The 26,762-nt window shown below is 39.0% G+C and overlaps 3 protein-coding genes across 3 annotated transcripts; 2 read left to right on the plus strand and 1 right to left on the minus strand.

The window, feature by feature from the left end:
• The first annotated feature begins 335 nt into the window (after window positions 1-335).
• On the plus strand, window positions 336-1,875 carry LOC121782099 (E3 ubiquitin-protein ligase ATL42-like). The gene has a single exon (XM_042179810.1). The coding sequence runs from the start codon at window positions 449-451 to the stop codon at window positions 1,679-1,681; it is 1,233 nt and encodes a 410-aa protein (XP_042035744.1). The 5' UTR covers window positions 336-448; the 3' UTR covers window positions 1,682-1,875.
• A 9-nt stretch (window positions 1,876-1,884) lies between these two features.
• On the minus strand, window positions 1,885-4,304 carry LOC121782089 (ankyrin repeat-containing protein At5g02620-like). Its single transcript, XM_042179798.1, has 3 exons — window positions 3,729-4,304; window positions 2,883-3,298; window positions 1,885-2,805 (listed from the first exon to the last, which is right to left on the minus strand). Exons 1-3 carry the CDS (start codon window positions 4,192-4,194, stop codon window positions 1,885-1,887), a joined length of 1,803 nt encoding a protein of 600 aa, XP_042035732.1. The 5' UTR covers window positions 4,195-4,304.
• Window positions 4,305-10,455: 6,151 nt separating this feature from the next.
• On the plus strand, window positions 10,456-12,069 carry LOC121782097 (protein JINGUBANG-like). Its single transcript, XM_042179808.1, has one exon. It carries the CDS (start codon window positions 10,476-10,478, stop codon window positions 11,877-11,879), a length of 1,404 nt encoding a protein of 467 aa, XP_042035742.1. The 5' UTR covers window positions 10,456-10,475; the 3' UTR covers window positions 11,880-12,069.
• Window positions 12,070-26,762: the final 14,693 nt, after the last annotated feature.

A 26,762-nucleotide genomic window follows, 5' to 3' on the forward strand; every position in this document is an offset into this window, starting at 1 on the left:
TTGTCCTTTTGTGTATGAAAACAAAAATTATATTATCACTGAAAGCTACATCTGGAAGCAGTTTTCAATTTTCAATATGCTATAATTTAAGAATTCAATAATGGAGAGTTGACAGAGAATGGTGTAACAACTAACAAATAAGAGCATGGTTTTTATGGTCAAAAAACAGCCAGCAATTCCTATTAAAATATACAAAAAGCCCTCCATTTGAAAGTAACATCTTGGCTTCTTGTTTCAACAAGATAATGGCATCATCAATCAATCAAAGATGCTTTCTTGAAAATAAATTAAACATATGATTTAGGTGACAGAAAGATCCAAGAGTAACCAAAGGCATCATCATCACTAATAACTAAATTTGACTTAACATAATCTCTTCAACTCATGATCAAGAATCACATTGCATCAAGCAGAGTATTGATAAATTTGGAGAAAAGATCCATCTAAAATGGTTCATCTGAGACAGATGATTGCTGTCCTGTCCTTGCTGATATGTGTGGAAGCTCAAAACACAACCAACGAGAGAGATATAAGCGACGTAAATCCACTCCATCCAAGCATGCCGGTTGTCCTAGTAGTCCTATCCATCATGTTCTGCCTCACTTTCTTTATTCTGGCATATGCCAAGTTCTGCCACAGAATCAGATCCGAGCCGTCTGATCTGATACAGGGCCCTAACAGGGCCGTTGGATCAAGAGCCCGGTTCTCGGGTGTAGACAAAACCATCATAGAGTCACTCCCATTCTTCAGATTCTCCTCACTCAGAGGCTCAAAAGAAGGCTTAGAATGTGCTGTGTGCCTATCAAGATTTGAAGACACGGAGCTCCTTCGTCTCCTGCCCAAATGCCGACACGCCTTCCACATGAGCTGCATCGACATATGGCTGGAGAATCACTCCAGCTGCCCCCTCTGCAGGAACAAGTTCGACGCAGGAGACATCAAGAGCTTAAGATACAGCAGCCGCTTCAGATGCCCGAGCAGCTCGAGGGAGGAGCCTAATCTTGAGTTCTTCATACAAAGAGAGCAGAGTCAAGGGAGGTCAATGAGGTTCAACTTTTCCCACACACTACAGAAGTTAGCTAGAGGGAGGAGAGACAATCCGTTGATTCAAGGATTCAAGAATCAGAGCGATGGAACACAGAATCTGCACAATGTCAAGCACAGGATCATTGTATCAGATGTCATACACAAGAGCAGGTGGAGCGATGTCAACTCCTCGGACCTGATGTCTCTCAGCTCCGAGATGCTGAGTGTCATGGAGGGAAAAGAGCTGTCCACGAGTGGGAGGTTCAACGATGAGGATGCAGCCAAAGAGCATATCTCGAAGATCAAGGAGGATATGGAGAGGAAGATGCTGTTTGAGTCCAAGATTGTTGCAAGAGCTGAAATTACTAGCTCTGGTGAAACCTCTGGCTATCCCAACATTGATTTGGACTCTACCATGATGACCAAATCATTGGATCCGTTTCAGAAAAGATCGATGTCTGAAATTACAAACGTGTCGAGGTTCACAGAATTGAACTCAAGCAGCAGCAGGATCAGTGGATTCTCAACTTCAGTGAATTCAGAAAGAGATGACAAAGTTAGAAGGCTTTGGTTCCCTATAGCTAGGAGAACCATTCAGTGGTTTTCCAGTCAAGAAACGAGCTCGGGTGCCAGACAACCTACGGTGGATGTTTGAGTCCATCCTGCATCTTTTATTCACTTTTGTTAACACCAAATAGATCATAGTTGGCACAAAAACTGTATCTAGAAATTCATGACACTTTCTTGATGTTATATATTCTTGCATTCGACTACATAAAAGCTCGGTTATCTCCATCTACACAAACTGCGTCACTCATATAACTAAAACCAAGCAGTTTTCTGTCAAAAACAGAAAAACTAGTACAAATGATAGCCATGATCTGAGCTATCTACATCTGAATTAGTACTACTATCATGGTTCCTTCTCGTCATTCTCAGCTCATCAACACGACTAACGCTGCTATGCGGGCTTTCCTCCTTAATCCTATTGAGCTTCGCCTTCCTCCATTTATACTTGTTGTACCAGTGCCTGACCAGCAGCCAAGCAAGCCCGGAGAACACCACAGACGAGCATCCACCTCCGAACACCAGCAGCTCCACGGACACCCAACGAGCCCCCTTATCCTCAGGCATGATGGTCCAGATAGCAGCTATGTAGGCTGCAGTCATGAACAACGTGGACAGCCACATCACCTTGTGCGTGGCACTCATGAGCTTCATCATCGTCCTCCTCGTGATGGGGATGATGCTCACCAGGACATTCACCACGCCCACGGACAGAAATAGCGCAGCTATGTTGCAGACCATGAACACCTTGAAAGCTGCCCTGTCCCCCCTCAGAGCCTTCCCATTTCCTTGGCTGAATCCGCCAGGGGGGTTGATCCCCGCAGCAAATGTCACAGTTGCAATCAAGACTGCAACGATGGTCACAGTCTTTCTTGCGTTCCTCAGCCCCTCGTTCTGCAGCTCCAGCTTACTAGCCCTGTGGCGATTCTTGCAACGAGTGCGGTGGTGCTGTGGAGTTGTATTAGGCCAAGGCAGTGCCTTCCTATGGCTAACCTCACTGAACCTTCTAGAACTCGACTCGACCAACTGCTGGATGTCTCTCATCCCGGGAGAGAGCTGATCGCACCTCTTCGCTCCCGCCTCAAGCAATGCAGGCACGATAGCCAGAGCACCCGAGTTACTTGCATCAGATTCCACCACATCCAGAGCTGTGTATCCCTTCCCATTCAAGCAATTCACCTCAATCCCAATTTTAAGCAGGTATATAACCATCTAAAAACCATAAAAAGATTCAACTTTGAGACAATCCCACAACCAAAAATGATTAAAAAACATCAAGATTCACTCACAGCAGTTAGTTTCCCAGCAGTAGCCAAGTGCAACACAGTGTTTCCGTCGTTTTCTTGCATATTAAGAAGCTTCGTCATGTTGAGAGACTCGGTTAAGTACTTGACAACTTCATACTGATTGTTCCTGACAGCCAAGTGCAGGACAGTCTCCCCATTTTTGGTGGTGGCCTCAAAGAGCTCGAGGCTGAGAGAGAGGATCTCGTCTATTATGTTGATCCGGCCCTTGATAGCCGCGCAATGGAGAGGGGTACGCCCCTCTCCGTCTTGGATCAAGCAGAGATCAGAGTCCAGTTTCACAAGCTCCCTTGTTATCTCAAGGTGGCCCTTGCTGCAGGCTAGGTGCAGAGGAGTCCACCCTTGGGGGCTCTTTCTCCACGCCAAATCTGGCCGTCGATTCACAATCTCCTTCACTATCTCTGCACCACCAAACCACAAGGCAGCATATCATAAACACCCAATTCATCCACACAAGCAACTTTTTTTCTTTTCTTTTTTTCTTCTTTTAGTCTCATTTTTTCTATTTAGACATACTAACTAACTTGATGTCCATATCTCAACTATACTTTTTCAAGAAACAAACCATCCCAGTAAATGTGCCCCGTTTCCCTTTTTGGGCCGTCCCACTTAAGTGAATTACTTTTTACAAACAAAAAAATTCAAATTTAGTAAGCTCTCCTTGTCTCCTTATCCCAGTTTGAGAAAAGGTTTGTTGGATTGCAAACCCATCCCACATCGGAAGAATGAAGGAAGTTGAAAGCAGTATATAAGTGTTGTTCAACCCCAATTAGTTCGAGTTCTTTTAAAACTGACCCAAAAACAAATATGTGCGAGCTACTTATAATGAACCTGTATATCCAGAAGAAGCAGCAACGTGAAGGGAAGTAAGCTCCGTATCAAACTCCAGCAGGAGCAGGGCAGGGAAGCTCTCGGCGAGATGCTTCGCGACGAGAAGGCGGCCTGCCTGGCAGGCGGCGAAGAAGACGCTCTCGTTTCTTGAATTGAGCTTGTAGGCCACCCGTGGATCGGTATCCAGCAGCAGCTTCACGATCTCGAGGTGGCCTTGTCTGGATGCCTGGTGCAGGGGCGTCTCCAGCTCGGCGTTCTCAGCCGCAGCCATCTCCGGCCACGCGGCCACCACCTCGGCCGCGTAGTCCACGTGGCCGAGCATGGCCGCGAGGTGGAGAATGGTGTTGTTGTTGTGGGAGTGGGACCCTAAGGCGGATTGTTTCATCAGGTTCTCGTTGAGATGGTTCAGTTCTCGGAGAGCCTGGACGTCGCCGCGGGTCACGGATTCTTGGAGGCGGCGGTCCATGGCGGAATGCGGCGGAGGTATGGCTCGTGGCTGTGGATGTGGATGTGGAGTAGTATTTATTTTGTACGATTAATGCATGGGTTTTTCCACAAGGGGAAATGGCTAGGAAGGTTCGGAGACATGTTGCAAAACGCAACCTTTTTGGGTTTCTTGTGTGTTTTAATTTGATAAAAAAAAAGACTTTATGAATTATCATTTGATTTAATGAAGTTGGATATCTTCGTATTATGTAAAACATCGTGTGAAGATATGTGGAATGACCACTATATTTATAGACGTAGTCTATTGTATGAGCCTGTTCGAAATAATGTTGTCATTCGTGCAGATGTAGAAATTAAATCGAGTGTAGTTGATCCGTTACTATAGTACAAAAGTTAAGTTAGGCTCGATCCAAGGGCATGTCGTCCGGCGGCCGTGGTGGCATGCATCTGGACTTCACAACCGGTCACTTGTTGACATAATTATTGATGAAATCTCTTAAATACTTTTTTTAATTAATGAGGGTTCATTTATCAATATAATAATTAATTTGCAGATATATTGATATTATATACTCTTGTAAGAAATTTTAATCCACTTTCTTTTATTCATTATGACTCAATTTGGAAAAAGCGAATACGTAACGAATATCTGTTCGGAACGTATGTCGGTTCTGTACCATTTCATTTTATAAAATTAAGACTTTTGTCACTCATATAACCGGATCAAATTGGGTTGACCGGGCACAACTCCAACATTTTATAGTGTTTGACCGATTTCAATATTTTACACAAATATGTGATTTGTTATAAATTAAATGAATAAAATAATAAATATAATTAAAAAAATTTAATATATTAGAATCAAATTAAATATATAAAACAAAATAAACAATGAAAATGTGCTTCAAACAAGAATGATGTCATATAAGACTTCATATAAGGCATCTAGCATATCATTTCCTTCAACCTATATATTTATATTTGATAATAAAATTTAAGATAGATGTCATCAGAGCAATGTCTGGCATGTACTAGAACAAGTTTCATGGGACTATACATTCGAATTAGTTCACGGCTGCCTAATTTTAGGTGTGGGCTTTTTCATTTCTTTTAATAAACTGAAACATCTCCTTATCAAAAATACTTATAAAATAAAAATAAAATATGCGTGCTCGTGTATATGCTTATAACTTATAAGATGGTTTTATATGTTTGATAATGTCGTTGCTAATTAATTAACTTTCGTACTAAAATTATTCCCACAATTGTAATTTATAAGCGTTTTGAATTTCTTAGCATGCTTTTTATTTCGTAGAGCAATATTAAAATTCTAGTACTACTAATTTTGAAGCTATGGAGCAATAAATTTCTATTTCTATTTTTTTTTGTCTTAATTTTTTTTGGCAATAAAATTCTGTGTCATTTCAAGATTATATATTGCATGTTTAAGCTGTGATTCTCCTTTATCTTATTAATTTAATTCCTTTTGAATATACACTGTATGAAGTATATACAGTTGTATATATGTCCCTCCAAGCCTGAATAAACTTAATTAAAATAATATATTAATCAATCAAAGTTGTTAATTGTTACTCTTACTCCTATATAAAAATTATCATAAACATAGTTCTCAGCCTTAATAAACAATTCAATTCACGCTAGTTACCACAAAGAAAAAAATGAAATAATTTATGTTATGAATGGTACCAACAAGACCGGTACATGAAATAAAGAAAGAGAAAAATGTGATATATTTGCTTTCCTATTATAATAGAATAAGTTGAATATTGATGGCAAAGTCGGCAATGATCTAAGTCAAACATGGTTATTAATAATTAAGTTTCATTTTCAGATATTCTTAATCATTTCAATAATTTCCACCAAATTTCCACAAGATTATTTTATTAGTGGAATTTGTGAGCGACACATAATTTTTTGTGAGTTGACGACCTTTAATTTAGTCTTTGCCTTCTTTATATACTGATACACACCTCGTGTGTGGGTGGTGGACTTAATTTGGTTGATATTCAATCAATCATATAGTATATTAATGAATAATAGAATTTAGACGATTTGCATGCTTTTCTAATTATGTTTAGCTTAAAGGATTAATTTTAGGTGAGCTCATAATTGAAAATTCACATATTTAAATTTAAACGACTCTTTTTACATGTAGACTGGTGTGGCTATAGCAACAAAAACAAAGTTTACAAAAATAGCTATCACAATTGAAAAAGAAAAAAAGATACTTCCAAAACGGCATAAAAATGCAAAATTGACCCCCCTCTAATTATTATATCTACTATTTTATAATACGGTTTATTTGCGTGATCATCCATGTAATTACTTTTTCATTTCAGCGTTACACTATACACTCCCTTAGTCTATAAATAAATATTTATATTTTGATTTGATATGAATTTTTAAAAATATAAAGGAAAGTGATTAGAAAAAAATAATAAAATATATAACTCTCACTTTTATATTAAAACTTAATTAAAAGTTGAATATAAGATTTATTTACAAAATAATAAGATATTAAATAATGAATGAAATGAAATGAAATATTGAATTGCAAAACTATAGTTGGTGTTCGAAGCATCCTTAATTAGAGTCACAACGTACTTCCAACCCCGTGTTGCCAAGTGTCACGTAACATGTAATACTGTAAACACTACCATGCAATATATATTTGTGGAAGTTGTTGATACATTTCTGCAGATTGCATTTTAGTTATAGGCAGATTGCATTTTATATTGTTGAGTTTTGCATTATATCATAAATCGTCTACAATGCAAAATAAACTATATATAAATGCAATTCGTCTATACATATAATTCAAATTAAACAGTTTATGTCTACAATGCAAAACTCAACAATATAAAATGTAATATGCATATAACTATCATGCAATCTGCCAAAATCTACCTACTGTTTGCAATGTAATGTTTACATTATTGCATGTTACGTGCCACGTCACATGTGACAATACAAGGTTGAAAGTACGTAACTTTAAAATTAGATATTTTTTAAGCATATGGACATATGTCAAAATATCCGATAAATTTCTCTAATTCTATGTAACAAGAAGGAAAATGGAAGGAAAATCCATGAGCTAGCTAGAAGACAGAAAACAGAAAAATCTAGATAATAACTCATTAAAGATACAAGTGTGAAAGCCAAAAAAGTATGTGAGAAATTAAGGCTTGTTTATAAACTTTATGACAAATCAAATAGTTGATGAAGGTAGTACACTATGTGATCTTGTCCGATAATATAGCATCAAAACGTGTAACATTAATTAGGATTTCAATTTTTTAATACAGTTTGTAATTTAACTAATACTGAAATTTATTTTATTTTGAATATATAACTAAATGGATATAAAGTTAAAACGTGTAACATTAATTAGGATTTCAATTTTTAATACAGTTTGTAATTTAATTTATACTGAAATTTATTTTATTTTGAATATATAACTAAAAGGATATAAAGTTTAAAATGAGACCATCAACAATGTAAGAAAATAGAAGGGAAGATTGTGGGTGCTGTTTCATACTCCCTCCGTCCCACATAATTTGGGACACTTTGACCGGGCACGGGTTTTAAGAAATATAATGAAAAATGAGTTGAAAAAGTTAGTGGAATGTGAGTCTCACTTTTATATATTAGTTTTATAATTAAATGTGAGTAGGAATGAGTTAGTGGAATGTGGGGTCCACTACCAAAAATGGTAAAAGTGAAATGGGTCAAATTATGTGGGACGACCCAAAATGAAAAACTGAGTCAAATTATGTGGGACGGTGGAGGGAGTAATTAATAAGTCAAAAGTAATGAGACCATCAACAACGTAAGAAAATAGAACTAAAGAATAATTAGGAAATAAGTACTTTTTCCTATCTTAAATAAATGTTTCATTTTTTATCGGTTTAGATTTTAAGAAATTGTGTGATTTTATAAAAAAAAGGATGTTCCATCTGTCCCATATTAAGAGTCACTCTGACTTCTTCTGCATTCGTTTTATAAAAATGACACTCCCTCTGTTCCGCGGTAGTTGAGTCATTTCTTTTTCTGCACTTGTTTTAGAAAAATGATAATAAATAATTAAAGTGGAGAATAAATAAAGTAAGAAAGACAATAATTTTGATAAGACTCTTATCTACCTTATTCTGTCACCTACTTTACTTTCTTTCCATTTTAACTATTTATTATCAATTTTGCAAAACGAGTGCAGAAAATGAAATGACTCAACTACCGCGGAATGGGGGGAGTAATAAATAGTTAGAGCGGAGAATTGGTAAAGCAAGAGAAAGATTATTATTTATTACTTTAATAAATTACTCCCTCCATCCCTCATTAATTGTCCACTTTCACTTTTTACCATAAATGATAAGTAGACCTCACATTCCACTAACTCATCTTACTCACATTTTACTATAAAATTAATATATAAAAGTGAGATTCATATTCCACTAATTTTGTCGACCCACTTTCCTTTATATTTCTTAAAGTTTGTGCCGAAAGTAAAATGGACAATTAATAGGAGACGGAGGTAGTAGTTAGCTAATTAATAGAAGGTAAAATAGGGCCGTGCTTCACTATCTGAGGTAATGGCCCAAATGCCCCAACTTTACTTAATGGGAATGAACAATGCCTTTTCATGTGGGCCAAGTGGGCCGAGTTTATCAACATGGGCCTCACATTTTGATATCATAACTATTAAACACAACAAATATTCTGCTAAGTCAAGAATAGTATCTAATCATGTCTTTAACTATACTGCCAAACAAACACTTACAAAATTGGTTGGGCCACTACTGGGCCACTGTAGCCCAAGGGCTTAACACACTCATGACTCCTCAGTGAGTACAAAAGGTGAATTCTATTTTTATTTTACTGCTCTTGTCATCGTCCCTGAAAATTTATTACTTATTTTTATTAAAGTTCATCCCTAAAAATTTATCATATTTCACTTTTACCATTTTTTGTAATGATTTATGGACTTCACATTCCACTAACTCAATTTCAATCACATTTTATTATAAACTAACATATAAATGTAGGACCTACATGCCACTAATTTTTTCAATTCACTTTCTATTATATTTCCTAAAACCCGAGTCGGGTCAAATGGCGACAAATAGTGACGTAGGAAGTATTAATTTTATAAAGAATGCTGAGAAAAATGAGTAAGTAGATTGGGGGTCGCATTTATTGAATGAAAAACGTAAAAAAAAATTGGCAAAATGAAATAAAATATTTATTGAATGAAAAACGTAAAAAAACTGAGACATTTAGTAGTAGACGAAAGTGTTTTATATGATCAAACAAAGACAAAATCAAATAGGACGTGGATTAAACGAGTAAAATTATGGTTTTAATTTATAAGTAAAATCATCTTTAATGCCTAACTAAAAGTGATATCCTACTGTGGTGTTCGGTTGCCAATATAAATAATATCAAGATATAATGTATGATTGAGTTGTGAGATTATTTTAGTCATAAGTGGTTAGCTATGACTAATTATTCCATGATTATCCATCTAGGATTGAGTTGGAGTATTGAATTTCATGAACCAAACACACTACATATTTTTAATCCCGTATACAATCTTGTAAACCGAACACCCCCATGGATTCGGATCCTAGAAGCGACATTATATCGGGAATATAACATATTGTCCTATTGTTTTAAACGTGTTGATGTAAGTTGTTTTCGTGAGACGACCTAAAAATGTGGTCCAAGGCGTTGAGAAAGTTAATTTGAATCTTAATCTGGAATAATAATTATAAAAAATAGTAGTAGTATTTTTATAAAATGTAGAGAGGTGAATATAAAATAGAAGAATCAAACAACATTGCAGTTGCAGGTTACGTAAATCGTAAATAGTGCGGTGATCAGCTTTACCAAAATATGCACCACTACCTACCAAAGGTGATGCATCTTCAATGCCAATTAAATTCGAAATCAACCCACACCAAATACTATATCCAACTTCTTCAATTCACAACTCTCACACCTTTATGCCTATCTATACTTTTACAATATTAAAATAGGCTTAATCCTACCTCTTGTCCCCGGCCATTTATAAGCCTACTTTTTCCAAAATGTCTCAATTTATATTTTTCTTTTAGAAAATAGTACTACTATACTATTTAATTTCGCAAAAAGTTTTATTTATGTCTCACGTGATATATTCTGATGACAACGGAATAATGAATCAGCTTGTCAGATGCATTATATAATCAACACATATATAAATTCCAAACACCCTAAAACACTCTCAATTCCCCAAGAGCCATGGAACACTATACCACACAAACTCCTCCTCCATGCACCACCTTCTACGACGACGGCGACGCCGCGAAACCCCACCAATCCCCGCCCCGCGCCTCCTTCAAATCCCTCCCCCAGCTCTACGACCACCACCATGACAACCTCCTCTACAGCCCGCCCCGGTCCTCCTCCGCCGCGGCCAGCCCCAACTTCTACTCCCTCCTCCCTCCCCCCAGCCCTGACTCCCCATGGAGCCTCTCCCCCCACCAGACCCCCTCCCCGGCCCTCCTCTACCACTGCATCGCCTCCCTCCACCGCCAAGACGGCACCATCTTCTCCATCGCCGTCTCCAACGGCCTCGTCTTCACTGGCTCTGAGAGCTCCCGCGTCCGCGCCTGGCGCCAGCCTGACTGCACAGAGCGCGGACACTTCAGGGCTTCCGCTGCCACGGGCGAGGTCCGCTCCATCCTCGCCCACGGCAACACCCTCTTCACCTCCCACGCGGACCGCAAGGTCCGCGCCTGGACATTCTCTGCCCCCGCGGCAGCAGAGAATTTCCACGCCAAAAAAATCGCCACATTCCCAAAACCAAAATCACTCTTTTCACTCTCCAGGAGCCCTAATTTCAAGCACAGGGACAACATTTCATGCATGGCGTACAACCACGCGGAGGGGATCCTGTACACCGCGTCGTGGGACCGCACCGTGAAGGCGTGGCGCGTGTCCGACGCGCGGTGCGTGGACTCGTTTGCGGCGCACGAGGACCAGGTGAACGCGGTCGTGGTCAACCAGGACGACGGCTGCGTGTTCACCTGCTCCTCGGACGGGGCCGTGAAGCTGTGGCGGCGCGTGTACGGGCAGAGCTCGCACACGCTGACGATGACGCTCCGGTTCCAGCCGTCTCCCGTGAACACGCTGGCGCTGAGCGCGTCGTCGTCGTCGTGCTTCCTCTACTCCGGGAGCTCGGACGGCGTGATCAATTTCTGGGAGAAGGAGAGGAGCTCGGGGAGGTTCAACCACGGCGGATTTCTGCAGGGGCACAGATTCGCGGTGCTGTGTTTGGCAGCGATAGAGAAATTAATCTTCAGCGGATCGGAGGATACGACGATTAGGATATGGCGGAGGGAGGAGGGGAGCTGTTTTCATGAGTGCCTGGCGGTGCTGGACGCGCATCGGGGGCCGGTGAAGTGCCTGGCGGCGGCGCTGGAGGTGGAGAAGGTGGTGGTGATGGGGTTTCTGCTGTATAGCGCGGGGTTGGATCAGACGTTTAAGGTGTGGAGGATTAAGGTGATGCCGGAGGAGGTGGAGGCTTCGCAGAGGAGGCCGCCGCCGGTGGAGACGGCGGCGAAGGGAGGGGAATATGAGGCCAGTCCGGTTTTGAGCCCGTCGTGGGTGGAAAAGAAACTTGGTACTGATCCGTTTCACTGATTTTTTTTTTTATATTTTAGTCATCACAGCTCTTTTATTTATTCTATTATTTTGGATAATATTAAGGGATATTAATCCTTTAAATCATGATTTTTTGTCTAATTTTGGTATTTTCCACAGATTTTTAATCTACTCCCTTCGTTCCATAGTAATGAAGACGGTTCTTTTTGACACAGAGATTAAGAAAAATTATGTTAAGGTAGTTAAGTAAAGGGAAAATAAAGTGGAAAATGAAAAAGGTAGAGAGATAGAGAGAGAAAAAAGTAAAGGAGTAAAGTAGGTGTGAAAAAATGTGTTGACTTTTACTAAAAAAGAAAATGATTCTATTACTATGAAACATATCAAAATGACAAAATAACTATATTATTATGGAATAGAGAGAGTACATTTCATATTTTATTTTCTAATCAAATCATGTTACGTTGTTTTCAGCAAAAAGTTGTTATATTTGGGAAATCGTGTAACGTATATATGATTAAAATTATACTAGATCAATTTTAAAGTTTACAAGAAATATCAACAAAAATTGATGATAATGTTAGCTGGAACGACTTGTACTAGTTTCCCTATTTATTTTTCTTGTTAGGGGTTTCCCTATTTATTTTTCTTGTTAGGGGTTTCCCTAATTATTTTCCCATCATTTCATTTTGTTGCTTTGTAATTAATTTGTCTAATATATTCCCACCTTGTATCGTCTTGTAAATCATCTCTATGCGAAGTTTTAAATTTAATTTCAGTTTATAATCGTCGTTTACTCATTCGAATCGTTCGCTTAAAATGTTTCATCTTCTTCATCGAATTCCACGTGCAACTAATTTCTCCTTATCCGGACGTAAAATTTCCATGTTGGCCCCCTCTGTTTGCCTTCAACTTCGCCCCGAAGACCGAAAAAAATAATCATATCCGCCCTAAACCAAGCTGATAATGTACTCCCTTCATCCCTCTGTAGTAGAGATGTTTCTTTTCGGCACATGATTTAAGAAAAATTGTGTTAAGTGAGTTAAGTAGATGAATAATAAAATAGAAAAGAAAAAAAAAGTAGAAAGGTGATGAGAGAATAAAATAAAAGAGAGTAAAGTAAGAAAGATGAAAAGTTTTTACTTTTTTGCCAGAAAAGGAAACGACCCAGTTACAGTGGGACAACCCAAAAAGGAATATGACTCAGCTACAAATAGACGGATGGAGTATATTCTGCCTCCTCCATTTCCGAATTCTGGATTCGCTATTGTTTGAATCCTCTGTCGACAATGTTCATTGACATTGCTAGAATTCATTTTTTTTGTTAATGTGGTTCAATATTTTGATAGATTAGTATGCATAATAGAACGTATGTTTGTACATTAATATTTTAATCAAAACAGCTTTTTCAATGTATGTAGTAAAGCATAGTAATAAGGAGAAAATTAATGTTCATTGACATTGCTAGAATTCATTTTTTTTTTGTTAATGTGGTTCAATATTTTGATAGCTTAGTATGCATAATAGAACGTATGTTTGTACATTAATATTTTAATCAAAACAGCTTTTTCAATGTATGTAGTAAAGCATAGTAATAAGGAGAAAATTAAAAGGAGACTTACAAAATTGATTACTATATTTTCTAATTCATCCATAAAAATTAGTTAATTTTACTTTTGTACTATATGGCACGTCATTTTCCCAATCTCTCTCCTATTTTCTCTCTGTCACCATATTAATGTTATGTAATTTGACGAGTCTCATTTATAAATTTACTAATTTAATTAAAAAAATCTTAAAATAAGCATTATTAGTAATACATAATGAAGTAATTTGCAAGCCTTTTTTGTGATGATGAAGTTTTTGCATAACAAGCAAGCAAATATCATAAATTGGATAAAAGTATATACACTATAAATAAATAAGGTTGGTAAGGATGAAGCCTTCTAACTACTTAGAGCATCCGCATCGTTGAGCAGGACGGCGTCCGTCCATCCGTGCCAGCGGCATGACATCGCTGTCCGCCGCTGCGCTCTTTGAAAAGAAGTTACGGAAGCTATGCAGACACACATACTGGAGATATGTTTAGAGAGAGAGAGAGCTCAAATCGGCATTTTTCATTGACTCAAATGTTTCAAGACACAATGCTTATATTCTTAATTCGAACAATCTAGAACCTTGCACTAATCTACTTTTTATGCTAAGTTAAACATGTTTCACTTTCTTTATCAAAACAGACTCTGCAAGTCCTTTCTCTTCTTTATTCAATTGAGCAACACGTCTCTCCAAGTACAATGGTGGTCCTCCACCTTAGCTGGCGTGCTCGGCTCATTCACAGCTGTAACTCGTGCGAGCTCTCGGATTGGTTCTTTTGGCGCAACGACCTTTGTCCTTTCTTTTGTCTTATCTATCGCCTTGGCTTGTTTATCACGTGCTTCTCGCTTTGTCGCCATACACTGATAACCATGGCTAGCAACCTCAGCATTGTACGCAACAGCTTGATCAAATCGGCATGCTGCGACTTGATCAACAGCTTGATCAACTTGGCATGCAACGGCTTGATCAACTTTGTCAGCAGTAGCTTGATCAACTCGACATGTAGTGGCTTGATCAACTTGGTCAGCAGCGGCTTGATCTAGTCTCGGCATGCAATGTGAGCGTCGGCACACAGCGGCTTGATCAACTTTGTTAGTAGCGTCTTGATCATCTCTTCCAACACACCCCCTCAACCCGAGCGAGGCTAACGACACTATACCCAACCTTTCTCTTAGCTTCACGAAGGGTTGACGACTCAATGGCTTAGTGAAAATGTCATCTACTTGATCTGCCGTAGGAACATGCCTCAACTCAATTTCCTTACTCAGAACTTTGTCTCTAACAAAATGGATGTCCAACTCAATATGTTTGGTCCTTGCATGAAGCACTGGGTTCGATGCTAAAGCTATAACACTCATGTTATCTACCCAAATCACTGGACTTCCCTTCTTCTTTATCTTCAACTCACCAAGCATTTAAGATAGCCAGCTCACCTCTGCAGCAGCTTGAGCTAGACTTCTGTATTCAGCTTCTGTGCTAGATCTAGCTACCACGGTTTGCTTCTTCACACACCATGACACAAGATTCCTTCCATGATAAGCACAAACACCCGTAGTAGACCTCCTATCATCCAAGTCTGATGCCCAGTCTGAGTCTGAAAAAGCATAAATGTCACCAGTCGATTTCCTGATCTGAATTCCATGATCTAAAGTTCCTAAGAGATATCTCAAGATCCTTTTAACTGCCCTCCAATGTGTGTTCAATGGTTCTTCCATATACTGACTCACTTTGTTTACAGCAAAGTTGATGTCTGGCCTAGTGATTGTAGCATATTGCAAGGCTCCAACTATGCTCCTGTAAAATTTTGGATCAGATATAGGTTCCCCAGAATGCTTGCTCAACTCTGAACTTGAGAACATTGGAGTTGGACACCCCTTTGCACCTGTCATGTTAGCTTTCTTTAAAAGATCTTTGATGTAGTTAGATTGACAGAGGTGAAGGCCTCCATTGATGGTCTTTACTACTTCAACACCCAGAAACAAACTCACCTCCCCAAGATCTTTTAAAGAAAAGCATGAATTCAATTGAGAGATGACTTTCTGTATAGAAGCTTGAGAGGAGCCAGTAATGTTGGAAACGGGTGACATTTGAAAGGTTTCAAACCTTTCACTTTCATGTCCTTTGGTGTTTCATGTTCTTGTGTTAATTTTATGGTTTATGGTGGTTAATTCCATGACCTTCCATGTCCACATTTGATGCCTATAAAAGGCACGGAGTTGTAGAGAGACGAACACCAACAACAAACATCATCATCTTTTCTCTCTAAGGTCTCTACATCATAGTGTGCATCTTAGGAGCATTGTCTAGCTCGATTCTCGGAACTCCATCAAGTTCGCCGGTGCCTAGCGGGTTTGAGGTGCTTCTACACGCTAGGAGGAAGTCGTTTTATCTTTGGGGGCAATACGCCATTCCGTGAGCACTAGCCGGGGCGTAATTTGTCTTGCGGAAAGAGGGCTTTCCTCGACTCGACTTATAAATTTGGTTTGCTTTATTTCCGTTGTAATTTTCATTCCTCTTTTTGTTGCAAGTTTCCTTTTGATTGTAATAGTTAGAGTACCGCCTATACACGGCTTGGGAATTTCTTCCCATTATTTCTAACAGTCGCAAGACAAATTAGTGTACTCTTCTAAGACAGGATTATACCAATTGAAGTTGGAGGAAACATGAGCACCAAAGCTGGAATGAAGAAACGAACAGTCGCAATGTTCATGGGCTACGAAATGGTTAATTCCCTGAGATCAATTCTCTTGAGAATTGTGTTTATCGTTTGTCAGTTGACAAGCAAGACCAATTTTGACTTGGTAGTAATAATTGGGATGCATGGGTTGTTGAATATACCAATGCACATATGGTTCAATATAATTGTGTATTTATTGTTGGAGACAATATTGTGCAAATTATTTGAACGTGTTGTTATAAACAACAAAGATCACGAGGTGATCGCAATGGTCTCCGATGTGAACCATGGTAACAATCCAAATGAATGGTTTGTTGATACAGGTGCCACATGTCATGTGTGCTCCGAAAGAAGCGTTTTTTCTACCTATAAATCTGTTGGAGGTAGAAAAGTACGTATGGGAAACCAAGCCTCTTCTAAGGTGGTTGGTGTGGGTAATGTGTTCCTAAAATTAGGATCTGGAAAAGTTCTTACCCTTAGGGATGTACTGCATGTCCCAGACATCCGAAATAATTTGGTGTCAGGCTCACTTCTAGTAAATCAAGGATTTTCACTAGAATTTGAGTGTGAAAAGGTTATATTGACCAAGTATGAAAAGTTCATAGGTGAAGGTCACCTAGTGAATGGCTTTTTGAGCTGAATGTTACGGTCATTCACCGTGGAAAAGGAATAAGCAATAAGGAAAATGACACATCCTCTTATTTGCTTGAAAGCTCTAACTTATGGCACAATAGATTGGGACATGTAAATCTAAATGCTATAAAAAGATTAGTAAATCTTAATTTACTAAAAGTAGATAAATTTAACTTACAAGAAAGATGTGAAGTGTGTGTTGAAGCCAAAATGGCTAAACTGCCGTTCCATTCGGTAGAGCGAAGCACAAAACCTCTTGAATTGATCCATACAGACGTATGTGATTTGAAATTTGTGCAAACAAGAGGTGGTAAAAAGTACTTCATCACATTTATAGATGATTGCACAAGGTATTGTTACCTTTACTTATTAAGAAGTAAAGATGAGGCAATTGAAGCGTTTAAAGACTTCAAAAATGAAGCCGAAAATCAACTTAATTGTCGAATTAAGTGTGTTCGAAGTGATAGAGGTGGTGAGTATGTAGCCCCGTTTGCAGAATTATGTCATGCAAGTGGTATAATTCACCAAACAACGGCTCCATATTCTCCCCAGTCAAATGGAGTTGCTGAACGAAAAAATCGAACACTTAAAGAGATGATGAACGCTCTGTTGATTAATTCTGGTTTATCCCAGAACATGTGGGGGGAGGCTGTGTTAACAGCGAATCATATCCTGAACAAAATTCCACTAAAAAATAGGGATGTGACTCCTTATGAGTTGTGGAAAGGGAAGAAACCTTCGTATTCATACCTCAAAGTGTGGGGGTGTTTAGCGAAGGTAGAAGTGCCACCTCTGAAACAAGTTGCAAAACTAAAACAGTCGATTGAATCTTTATTGGCCATGCACTTAATAGTAGTGCCTATCGTTTCCTAGTCCATAGGTCAGCTGTGCCTGGCGTGGCTGAAGGAACAACGATTGAGTCAAGGAATGCTATATTCTTTGAGAATGTTTACCCTTGTAAGAGGCAAGAGGATCGTTCTAGTGAAAGAATGATGGATGAATCCACTAGTTCTAATCCTCCAAAAAGGACGAGGTCAAGTCCTGAGGATGTTGAACCAAGACGTGGTAAAAGAGTTAAAGTTGCTAAGACATTTGGTCCCGACTTCATAACTTTTATGTTGGATGACGAACCAAAGTCAGTGGCGGAAGCTTTGTCTGGCCCAGACGCAGCGTGGTGGCAAGAAGCTATCAACAGTGAGATTGAATCCATCATGAGAAATAACACCTGGGTGTTAGTAGACTTGCCTGAAGGATGTAAGACTTTAGGGTGCAAGTGGATTCTGAAAAGGAAATATAAGCCCGATGGTACTATAGATAAGTACAAAGTTCGCCTAGTTGTCCAAGGCTTTAAGTAGAAAGAAGGGTATGACTTTTTTGATACCTATTCACCTATTACGAGAATCACTTCCATTCGGGTGCTTCTTGCGATTGCTGCTTTGCACAATCTTGAGATTCACCAAATGGATGTGAAAACTGCGTTTCTGAATGGTGATCTGGAAGAAGAAATATATATGGAACAACCCGAAGGGTTTGTTGTGCCTGGGCAAGAGCGTAAAGTATGCAAACTGGTAAAGTCATTATATGGGTTGAAGCAAGCACCATTACAATGGCATTTAAAATTTGACAACGTGATGTTGGCAAATGGTTTCACTATCAATGAGTGCGATAAGTGTGTTTACATTAAGAACACAGATAACGGTTTCGTTATTGTGTGTCTTTATGTAGATGATATGTTGATTACGGGCAGCAATAGTGCCATTATCAATGAAACCAAAAACATGTTGAAGAGAAATTTCGACATGAAAGATATGGGTTTAGCTGATGTGATTCTCGGAATCAAAATTAAAAGGAATCATGAGGGAATTGCTCTGACACAATCTCATTATATTGAGAAAGTGCTAAAGAAATTTCACTCGTTCGATTGTGAGCCAGCTAAGACTCCATTGGAACCCAACGTGCATTTGAGTAAGCACACGGGTGAGCCTGTAGCTCAAGAAGAATATGCAAGGATCATAGGGAGTTTGATGTTTATCACAAACTGCACCCGACCAGATCTTGCGTGTACGGTGAATAAGCTGAGCCGATTTACGAGCAACCCAAGCAAGGAACATTGGAAAGCTCTGCGTAGGGTTTTGAGATACTTGAAGTATACTCTTAACTTTGAGTTGCAGTACACAAGATATCCCCAAGTACTTGAAGGGTACTGTGATGCAAATTGGATCTCTGATTCAAAAGACTCGTTCTCGACGAGTGGTTATGTGTTCACTGTGGGGGGTGGTGCTGTCTCGTGGAAATCAACGAAACAGACGTGCATTGCTCGTTCCACCATGGAATCTGAGTTTATCGCATAGGATAAAGCAGGGGAAGAAGCCGAGTGGCTCAGAAATTTCCTAGAATGTATTCCATGTTGGAAGAAGTCAGTGCTGCCAGTAGTGATATACTGTGATAGCCAAGCAGCTATAGGGAGAGCACACAGTGGCTTATACAATGGTAAGTCTCGACATATTCGTCGGCGACATAATACCGTCAGACAATTGATCACAAGTGGTGTTATCACAGTTGACTATGTAAGGTCAGTGGATAACTTAGCGGATCCGTTAACGAAAGGTTTAAACCGTGATCAATTGCATAAATTGCTAAAAGGAATGGGACTGAAAACCACATCTTAAAAGATGATTATAGTGGTAACCCAACCATACGATTGGAGATCCCATGGACTTGGTTCAATGGGAAAACGAAGCTATATGAATCTAGTTGTAACACTCGGAAGATTTTTAATCTTCACCCATTCTTTAGAAAGCATTGAGTGTTGTAACCTGCTTGTGGTAAGAGGCTAAGTTTTGACTTTTAATGATTCTTAGAAACCTCGAGGAGGTGGGTATTGCAGGATACCTGGAAAACAATCACCTATGTAAGTGAAGAAGTGTGGGTCGCTTCAACATGTGAATCACTTATGAATCCAAAGTGGTGTTCCATGGCCAGTAAAGGACACAAACGTGAGAACTGATGAGTTTGTAAATAATATTGTGTCAATATTATTGTCTCGGTATACACTAAGGATGAATGGTTCAAGGCATCACGTCCACCAGGCTGCCGGTATGCCCGATAGTATTGACTATGGAAAGTTCAAAGCCTCAAGCTACTATTCCAAATGCAATATTGTTTCTCGAGAATTGAGCATAGAGTCTGTATGCATGCATACATGTCTTGTGTTGGTTTGAGCTGGCAGCGCTCTAACCAATGTGGGGGATTGTTGGAAACGTGTGACATTTGAAAGGTTTCAAACCTTTCACTTTCATGTCCTTTGGTGTTTCATGTTCTTGTGTTAATTTTATGGTTTATGGTGGTTAATTCCATGACCTTCCATGTCCACATTTGATGCCTATAAAAGGCACGGAGTTGTAGAGAGACGAACACCAACAACAAACATCATCATCTTTTCTCTCTAAGGTCTCTACATCATAGTGTGCATCTTAGGAGCATTGTCTAGCTCGATTCTCGGAACTCCATCAAGTTCGCCGGTGCCTAGCGGGTTTGAGGTGCTTCTACACGCTAGGAGGAAGTCGTTTTATCTTTGGGGGCAATACGCCATTCCGTGAGCACTAGCCGGGGCGTAATTTGTCTTGCGGAAAGAGGGCTTTCCTCGACTTGACTTATAAATTTGGTTTGCTTTATTTCCGTTGTAATTTTCATTCCTCTTTTTGTTGCAAGTTTCCTTTTGATTGTAATAGTTAGAGTACCGCCTATACACGGCTTGGGAATTTCTTCCCATTATTTCTAACAAGTAATTAGCATATCATCAACATAGATGGGAAGATAGATAATGTCTCCTCCCTTCTGTCTGATGAACATTGAAGCATCAGCCCTTGATTGGATAAAAAAACCCAAACGAATGAGGACAAAATGCACCGTGAAGAACCAAGCTCTTGAAGCTTGCTTTAAACCATAGATGGCCTTGTTGAGTTTACATACCAAATGAGGTCCACCTTGTTCAAAACCCATAGGCTGCTTCATATATATATATATATATCTTCTTTGAGTTCACCATTCAAGAAAGCATTATTCACATCAAGATGAGTGACTAGCCAACCAAGGAAGACTGCTAGGCTGAGAATTATTCGGATAGTAGTAGGTTTCACAACAGGACTGAAAGTTTCATTGAAATCAAAGCCAGGTTGTTGAGAGAAACCCTGAGCTACCAATCTAGCCTTATATCTTGCAATAGCACCAGATAGATGTAATTTAAGCTTAAAAATCCAAGTACAACCAATAATATTCTTGCCTGGAGGAAGTGTTGTTAATATCCATGTTTTATTGTTAAGAAGTGCATTAAACTCACTCAACATAGCAGCTTTCCAGTTATGAATCAGAAGGGCTTCTAGAGCAGATTTAGGCAAAGGGGGAGTTGACACAGAAAGAGTGTAGATCTTAGGCTTGAAGATGCCAGACTTTGATCTAGTAGTCATGGAATGAGTGACTTGAGGGGGGGGGATTGAGCTAAGACATGAGCGGGATCAGTGCGAGATGATCCAGAGGAATCATGGGAATGAGTATGTGGGTGATGCTGAACTTGAGTGAGAGAGCTGGCAGTAGAATCTGTGGAAGGCATTGAGAAAGGAGATGAAGGTGAAGCAGGTGGTTGTGGACTATCTGGAACAAGAGAAGGAAATATGTGAAGAGAAAAAGAGTGATGGCATGGGGTGACTGATGGAGAAGATGGAACAGAAGTAGGAGTCTGGAAGGGAAAGGTAGATTCATAAAAAATGACATCCCCAGAGACAATTATTTTTCCATCAGGCAGGAGCACTTTATATCCCTTATGAGATAAACTGTATCCTAAAAAGGTTCCTCTAACTGATTTGAACTGAAGCTTGTGTTTGTTATATGGTCTGATGTAGGGAAAACATAGGCAACCGAAGACTCTCAAGGCAGAATAGTTTGGCTTTTCAAGAAAGAGTTTTTCATGTGGAGAGAAATTGTTGATGACCTTAGATGGCATGAGATTAATCAAGTAAACAGCAGTGACAAAAGCATCATCCCAAAATCTATGAGGAAGGAAAGACTGAGCTAACAAAGCTAGGCCAGTTTCAACAATGTGCTTGTCTTTTCTTTCTGCTAATTCATTCTGTTGTGGAGTGTATGGGCAAGAGACACGATGGGTGATCCCACACTCCTTAAGAAAGGGTACTAGACCTTGATATTCACCTCCCCAGTCAGATTGAAGCATTTTAATTCTTGATCCCAACAGGTTTTCACTCATGGCTTTGAATTGTTTAAAGACAGTGAACAAGTCATTTTTGTGCTTAAGAAGATAAAGCCAAGTGAATCTAGAGTAATGATCTACGAAAGACACATAATATGAATAGCCATTTCTAGTTTTCACAGGTGACGGCGCCCAAAGATCACTATGGACAAGTTCAAGAGGTGAATTATGTTGAGAAACAGACTGAGGAAAGGGCAATTTATGAGATTTAGATACACAGCAAGGATAGCAAAGTGAAGAAGTTTTCATTACTTGAAAGGAGATATTACAGTTGTTAAGAGCACTTTTCACCACATCTAAGGTGGGATGTCCTAGTCTACTATGCCATACAAACAAATCTGGACAGGAAAAGGAACTAGGACTATCACTAGACTGTGAAGTGCCCATGGTCAGGGAATGAGCAGTTGGATTCTCTGGTCTGGGAGAAGAAATGGGGACTGAGCCACGCTTGATTGGTGTATGATCTACTAGGAAGTGATATAGGCCTCTCTCAAGAGTTTCTTTGAGCACAATTTCCTTGGTGCTCAAGTCCTTGACAAAACAGAAACTCGGGTGAAACTCAAAAAATACATAATTATCTTGAGCAAACTTAGATACCATGAAAAGAAGCTGCGGAAGCTATGCAGACACACATACTGGAGATATGTTTAGAGAGAGAGAGCTCAAATCAGCATTTTTCATTGATTCAAATGTTTCAAGACATAATGCTTATATTCTTAATTCGAACAATCTAGAACCTTGCACTAATCTACTTTTATGCTAAGTTAAACATGTTTCACTTTCTTTATCGAAACAGACTCTGCAAGTCCTTTCTCTTCTTTATTCCATTGAGCAACACGTCTCTCCAAGTACAATGGTGGTCCTCCACCTTAGCTGGCGTGCTCGGCTCATTCACAGCTGTAACTCGTGCGAGCTCTCGGATTGGTTCTTTTGGCGCAACGGCCTTTGTCCTTTCTTTTGTCTTATCTATCGCCTTGGCTTGTTTATCACGTGCTTCTCGCTTTGTCGCCATACACTGATAACCATGGCTAGCAACCTCAGCATTGTACGCAACAGCTTGATCAACTCGGCATGCTGCGACTTGATCAACTTGGCATGCAACGACTTGATCAACTTTGTCAGCAGTAGCTTGATCAACTCGACATGTAGCGGCTTGATCAACTTGGTCAGCAGCGGCTTGATCTAGCCTCGACATGCAATGTGAGCGTCGGCACACAACGGCTTGATTAACTTTGTTAGCAGCGGCTTGATCATCTCTTCCAACACTCTTGCCGCTGACACGGCGCTGCTTGATGCATCGAGCACGTCCGTACCAGGGAGCAGCGTACGTGGCAGCCTTCCATTTGAATTTTTTAAGTGTATCCGCCAATGAAAACCTAGAGAGACTATATATGTGTGCATTACACATACCATATATTATTATTTCCTAATTTTCCTCGTCCAAGCTTCATAATTCGCAGTACAGTTCCTTAATAAGGTTATTAATGGGTTGCACTAGATAAATAAGTAATGAGTCTATTATGAAGATATGAAGCCCCTTCACATGCAAGCTTTTAATTTACTCTGAATTTTAAGCTTGGTTTAAATTCGATTACTTTCTTTCCTACTTAATTGAAGCAATAATAAGTGTTGGATAATTGGGTTGTGGACTATTATTTGGGCTGTGAATTAAATGAGGCCCAGATGGAATTTGGGCTGGTGGCTGCCCTAGCCCAATGCTCGGGAGATATACACCCTTGTCTCTCCTCCCTGCCGCTTGACATTCGATTCACTCTCTCTTCTCTCTACTCTCTCTCTCGACTGTTGAATTCTCTCTTGTCTTCTTCTTCACCGATGAGTCTCCAGTTGTTTCACTGTGATCTTTCCTGGTTATTTGAGTGATTGATCTTGTGTGAGTGTTGGAGAAGGCAACTACTTCGGTTGTTGGGGTGTTGGTGAAACTAGGGTTTTCTGTGTGAGGGATTTATGTGAGTTTGTGTTCGAAAGGTTTCAGATCTGGCATAGTGGAGTGGTTTGGGGTTGATATCTGGTGTGTGAGATGAATCACTGGTGGATTCAACGTGCTCCCTTGGATCTGGTTTCTGGAGAATAGATTCGTACTATTAGCGGGTGGCTGAGCCATTGCTAAGATCTATTCGGTTTCTTTGTGTTTCTTGTGTTTTCTGCTAGCTTGTTTGCTTTACTCTTAAGATCCGAGAGGATCCTTCTTGTTGTGCTAACGTGTGTGTTAAGTGTGCAGGTTTACTTGGTGGTCCAAGAGCTTCCGGTCAAGGAGGGCTAGGATTCTTGTGTAGTAGCTAGTTCTTGTAATAGCTAGATCCTTTGTAAATCAGCCGCGTGGTTGAGAGTTTGGCTGAGCTCTCTTGTATAAGAACAAAGAGGTCTCGGTAAATAGTGAACCCGGACTTGTCTGATCCCTATAGTGGTATCAGAGCCCTGGTTCAGGGGCTGGGTCTGTGTGGCTCGGGGTTCGGTGGGTTGCGGTTGCAAGTTCTCCAATGTCTCTGAGTGAGCTCGACCAAGACCTAGGTGACCTGTGACCTATGTGTGATCTTGGTCTGGTGGCCTTGGGTTGGGCATGTGACCTGTGTGTGATCTTGGTCTTGGTCTGATGGTCTTGGTTTGAGGGGAGGATTGTGGTGAAGCAAACCATATCCCACATCGGAGAATGGACAAGAGTTGCAAGCATATTTATAAAGGCTTCCCCAACTCCATTAGTATGAAGCCTTTTGGAGAGTACCCCAAGAGCAAAACCGTGAGGGCTTTGCCCAAAGCGGACAATATCATACTAATATGGAGTTCGGATGTGCACCACCGGGACCCAACAATAAGAATATTAAATAGGTGAAGATTGTAACAGCACTTTACGACGCATAATTGTAGTGGGCTTATTCTAGCTACCATTGCCTAAAAAATAAAGACGTAATTATACAATTGACCATCCAAAACTACTTCATTAAAAGCAAAGAAGTATGTATACTACATGATTTATTACTAAACAGTTGTATAGTCGTTGTCGATATGATACTTAAATGGGCAAACGTGATGTGGACTTGTGTGGTCGGAATTTACCAACACCTATTATAAGTAGTGTATTATTCAATTGGTAAAGATGGTCTTTTTTTCATCCAAAAAATTTGGTATTCGAGTCACTTACTTACTGTAGATGAGGACCATTATTGATTTTTTAGGGGAACAAGTATAAGTAAACTTTAATTTTCTGTTTATAATTATGTTAAAATGAACTAATGGTTAAGACGAGATATCATTCATCTCGTCAGAAACTTTACTAATAAACTATACGTTAGTAGTCAATAACAATCACATGTCCATCAATCACAGACATATGCAGAAAATGGAACTTGTGGAGTCGGCTGGTTAGACTCCGATGCCATTCTCTTTGTTGCTTCCTCCACCGTTGTCATCCTCATCATCTTCTTTATTGTCAACTCGTATTTTCTTGCTCGAATACAGCATCAAAATATGTGGCTTGAATCGCAAACTCAACTCGTATAACATTTGTTCCTTCTTAGTACTAAACATTTCTTAAATTTGATTATGAAATAGTTAGACCATACTAAGTTTATTAGCTTTTCACTGGGAAAAGACATCTTCTTCCTCATGATCAAACATGTTACATGCCATCGATAAATCCGTCAATCTGTTTTTTTAATTGTGAAATCTCTATTATGTGTATTTTCAGTTTACGTATTTATGAGAATTTAGTACAATAACACAGAGGCCAACATCATTAATGCGATGTAAGAACTCATCTGCTCATAGGTTTCGTTATCAATATTCCTAACCACCATATACGTTTTGATGTTTTTGTCGTCTCTTAAGTTTCCAGATGGAGTGGAGTGTTGAACATTTTGAGAAATACAAATTCATTTGTGTTTAATTTAATTAAAATGCATTATTTAAAATTGGATTTAAAAGTAATGCTAAATGCATACTTATCATTTTTTTAATTAACGTTACTTCTTTTTTTAGATACATATATTACTGCAATAAAATATTAAGTATACTGGTGACATAATATTTGAAAATTTATGATATGTCATTAAATAAAGTTATGAGATGTTATTGTTAGGTAGCTATTACACGCGCGTGTAACAAAAATAAATATATGTCATTAAATAAAGTGATATTTGAAGGTGCGGCTGATTTTATAATGCAACATGTCAAAATATAACTATATATTTTACTTTAGTATATCTATTTATAATTAATTAAAGAATATGGTGTGCTTGGGTGTGTTCGTGTGTGTGAATAGAGATATTGCAAGATTTATTTATATGCTTTGATAATAAAAAAAATGTATACTACTTATCAAATTTTATGACACCTTTCATGGTGCCACTAAAATTATGTCACTACTAATCTTTTTTTCTGCACATAAACATGTAGGAAATCTAAACATTCTAAAATTGTAAACAGTTAACATGGCTTATTGGAAAAAATTCTAAGTAATCGATCATTTTGACCTATTACCTCCAATTAAAACAATATCACTATATAAAAAGAAGAAATTGGTCGATTTAATGGTCAACTAAATGGGTATTGTACTCAACATCAATATGGGCTAATCTTTACTGGGCCTAAGCCCAAAAACCCGTTAGTTTCCAACATATATACCATGATCTTAATAATCTACAAAACCACTAAAATTAGAAAATTGTCAAGATTTTAATCTTTGTACAACTTAATCGATCACTTAAATTTTGTCACATCACATAAATATGGACCCATGTAA

The sequence above is a fragment of the Salvia splendens genome, chromosome 20 (genome assembly GCF_004379255.2).
Source record: "Salvia splendens isolate huo1 chromosome 20, SspV2, whole genome shotgun sequence".
Taxonomy (NCBI): Eukaryota; Viridiplantae; Streptophyta; class Magnoliopsida; order Lamiales; family Lamiaceae; genus Salvia; species Salvia splendens.

Excerpts from the sequence above, each read along its gene's own strand:
- LOC121782099 (XM_042179810.1), top strand. The coding sequence starts at position 449 with ATGGTTCATCTGAGACAGATGATTGCTGTCCTGTCCTTGCTGATATGT.
- LOC121782089 (XM_042179798.1), bottom strand. The coding sequence starts at position 4,194 with ATGGACCGCCGCCTCCAAGAATCCGTGACCCGCGGCGACGTCCAGGCT. Across the intron at positions 3,299-3,728 it reads TGCTTCTTCTGGATATACAG|AGATAGTGAAGGAGATTGTG; the intron begins GTTCATTATAAG and ends TTGGTGGTGCAG. Across the intron at positions 2,806-2,882 it reads CTGCTGGGAAACTAACTGCT|ATGGTTATATACCTGCTTAA; the intron begins GTGAGTGAATCT and ends TATGGTTTTTAG.
- LOC121782097 (XM_042179808.1), top strand. The coding sequence starts at position 10,476 with ATGGAACACTATACCACACAAACTCCTCCTCCATGCACCACCTTCTAC.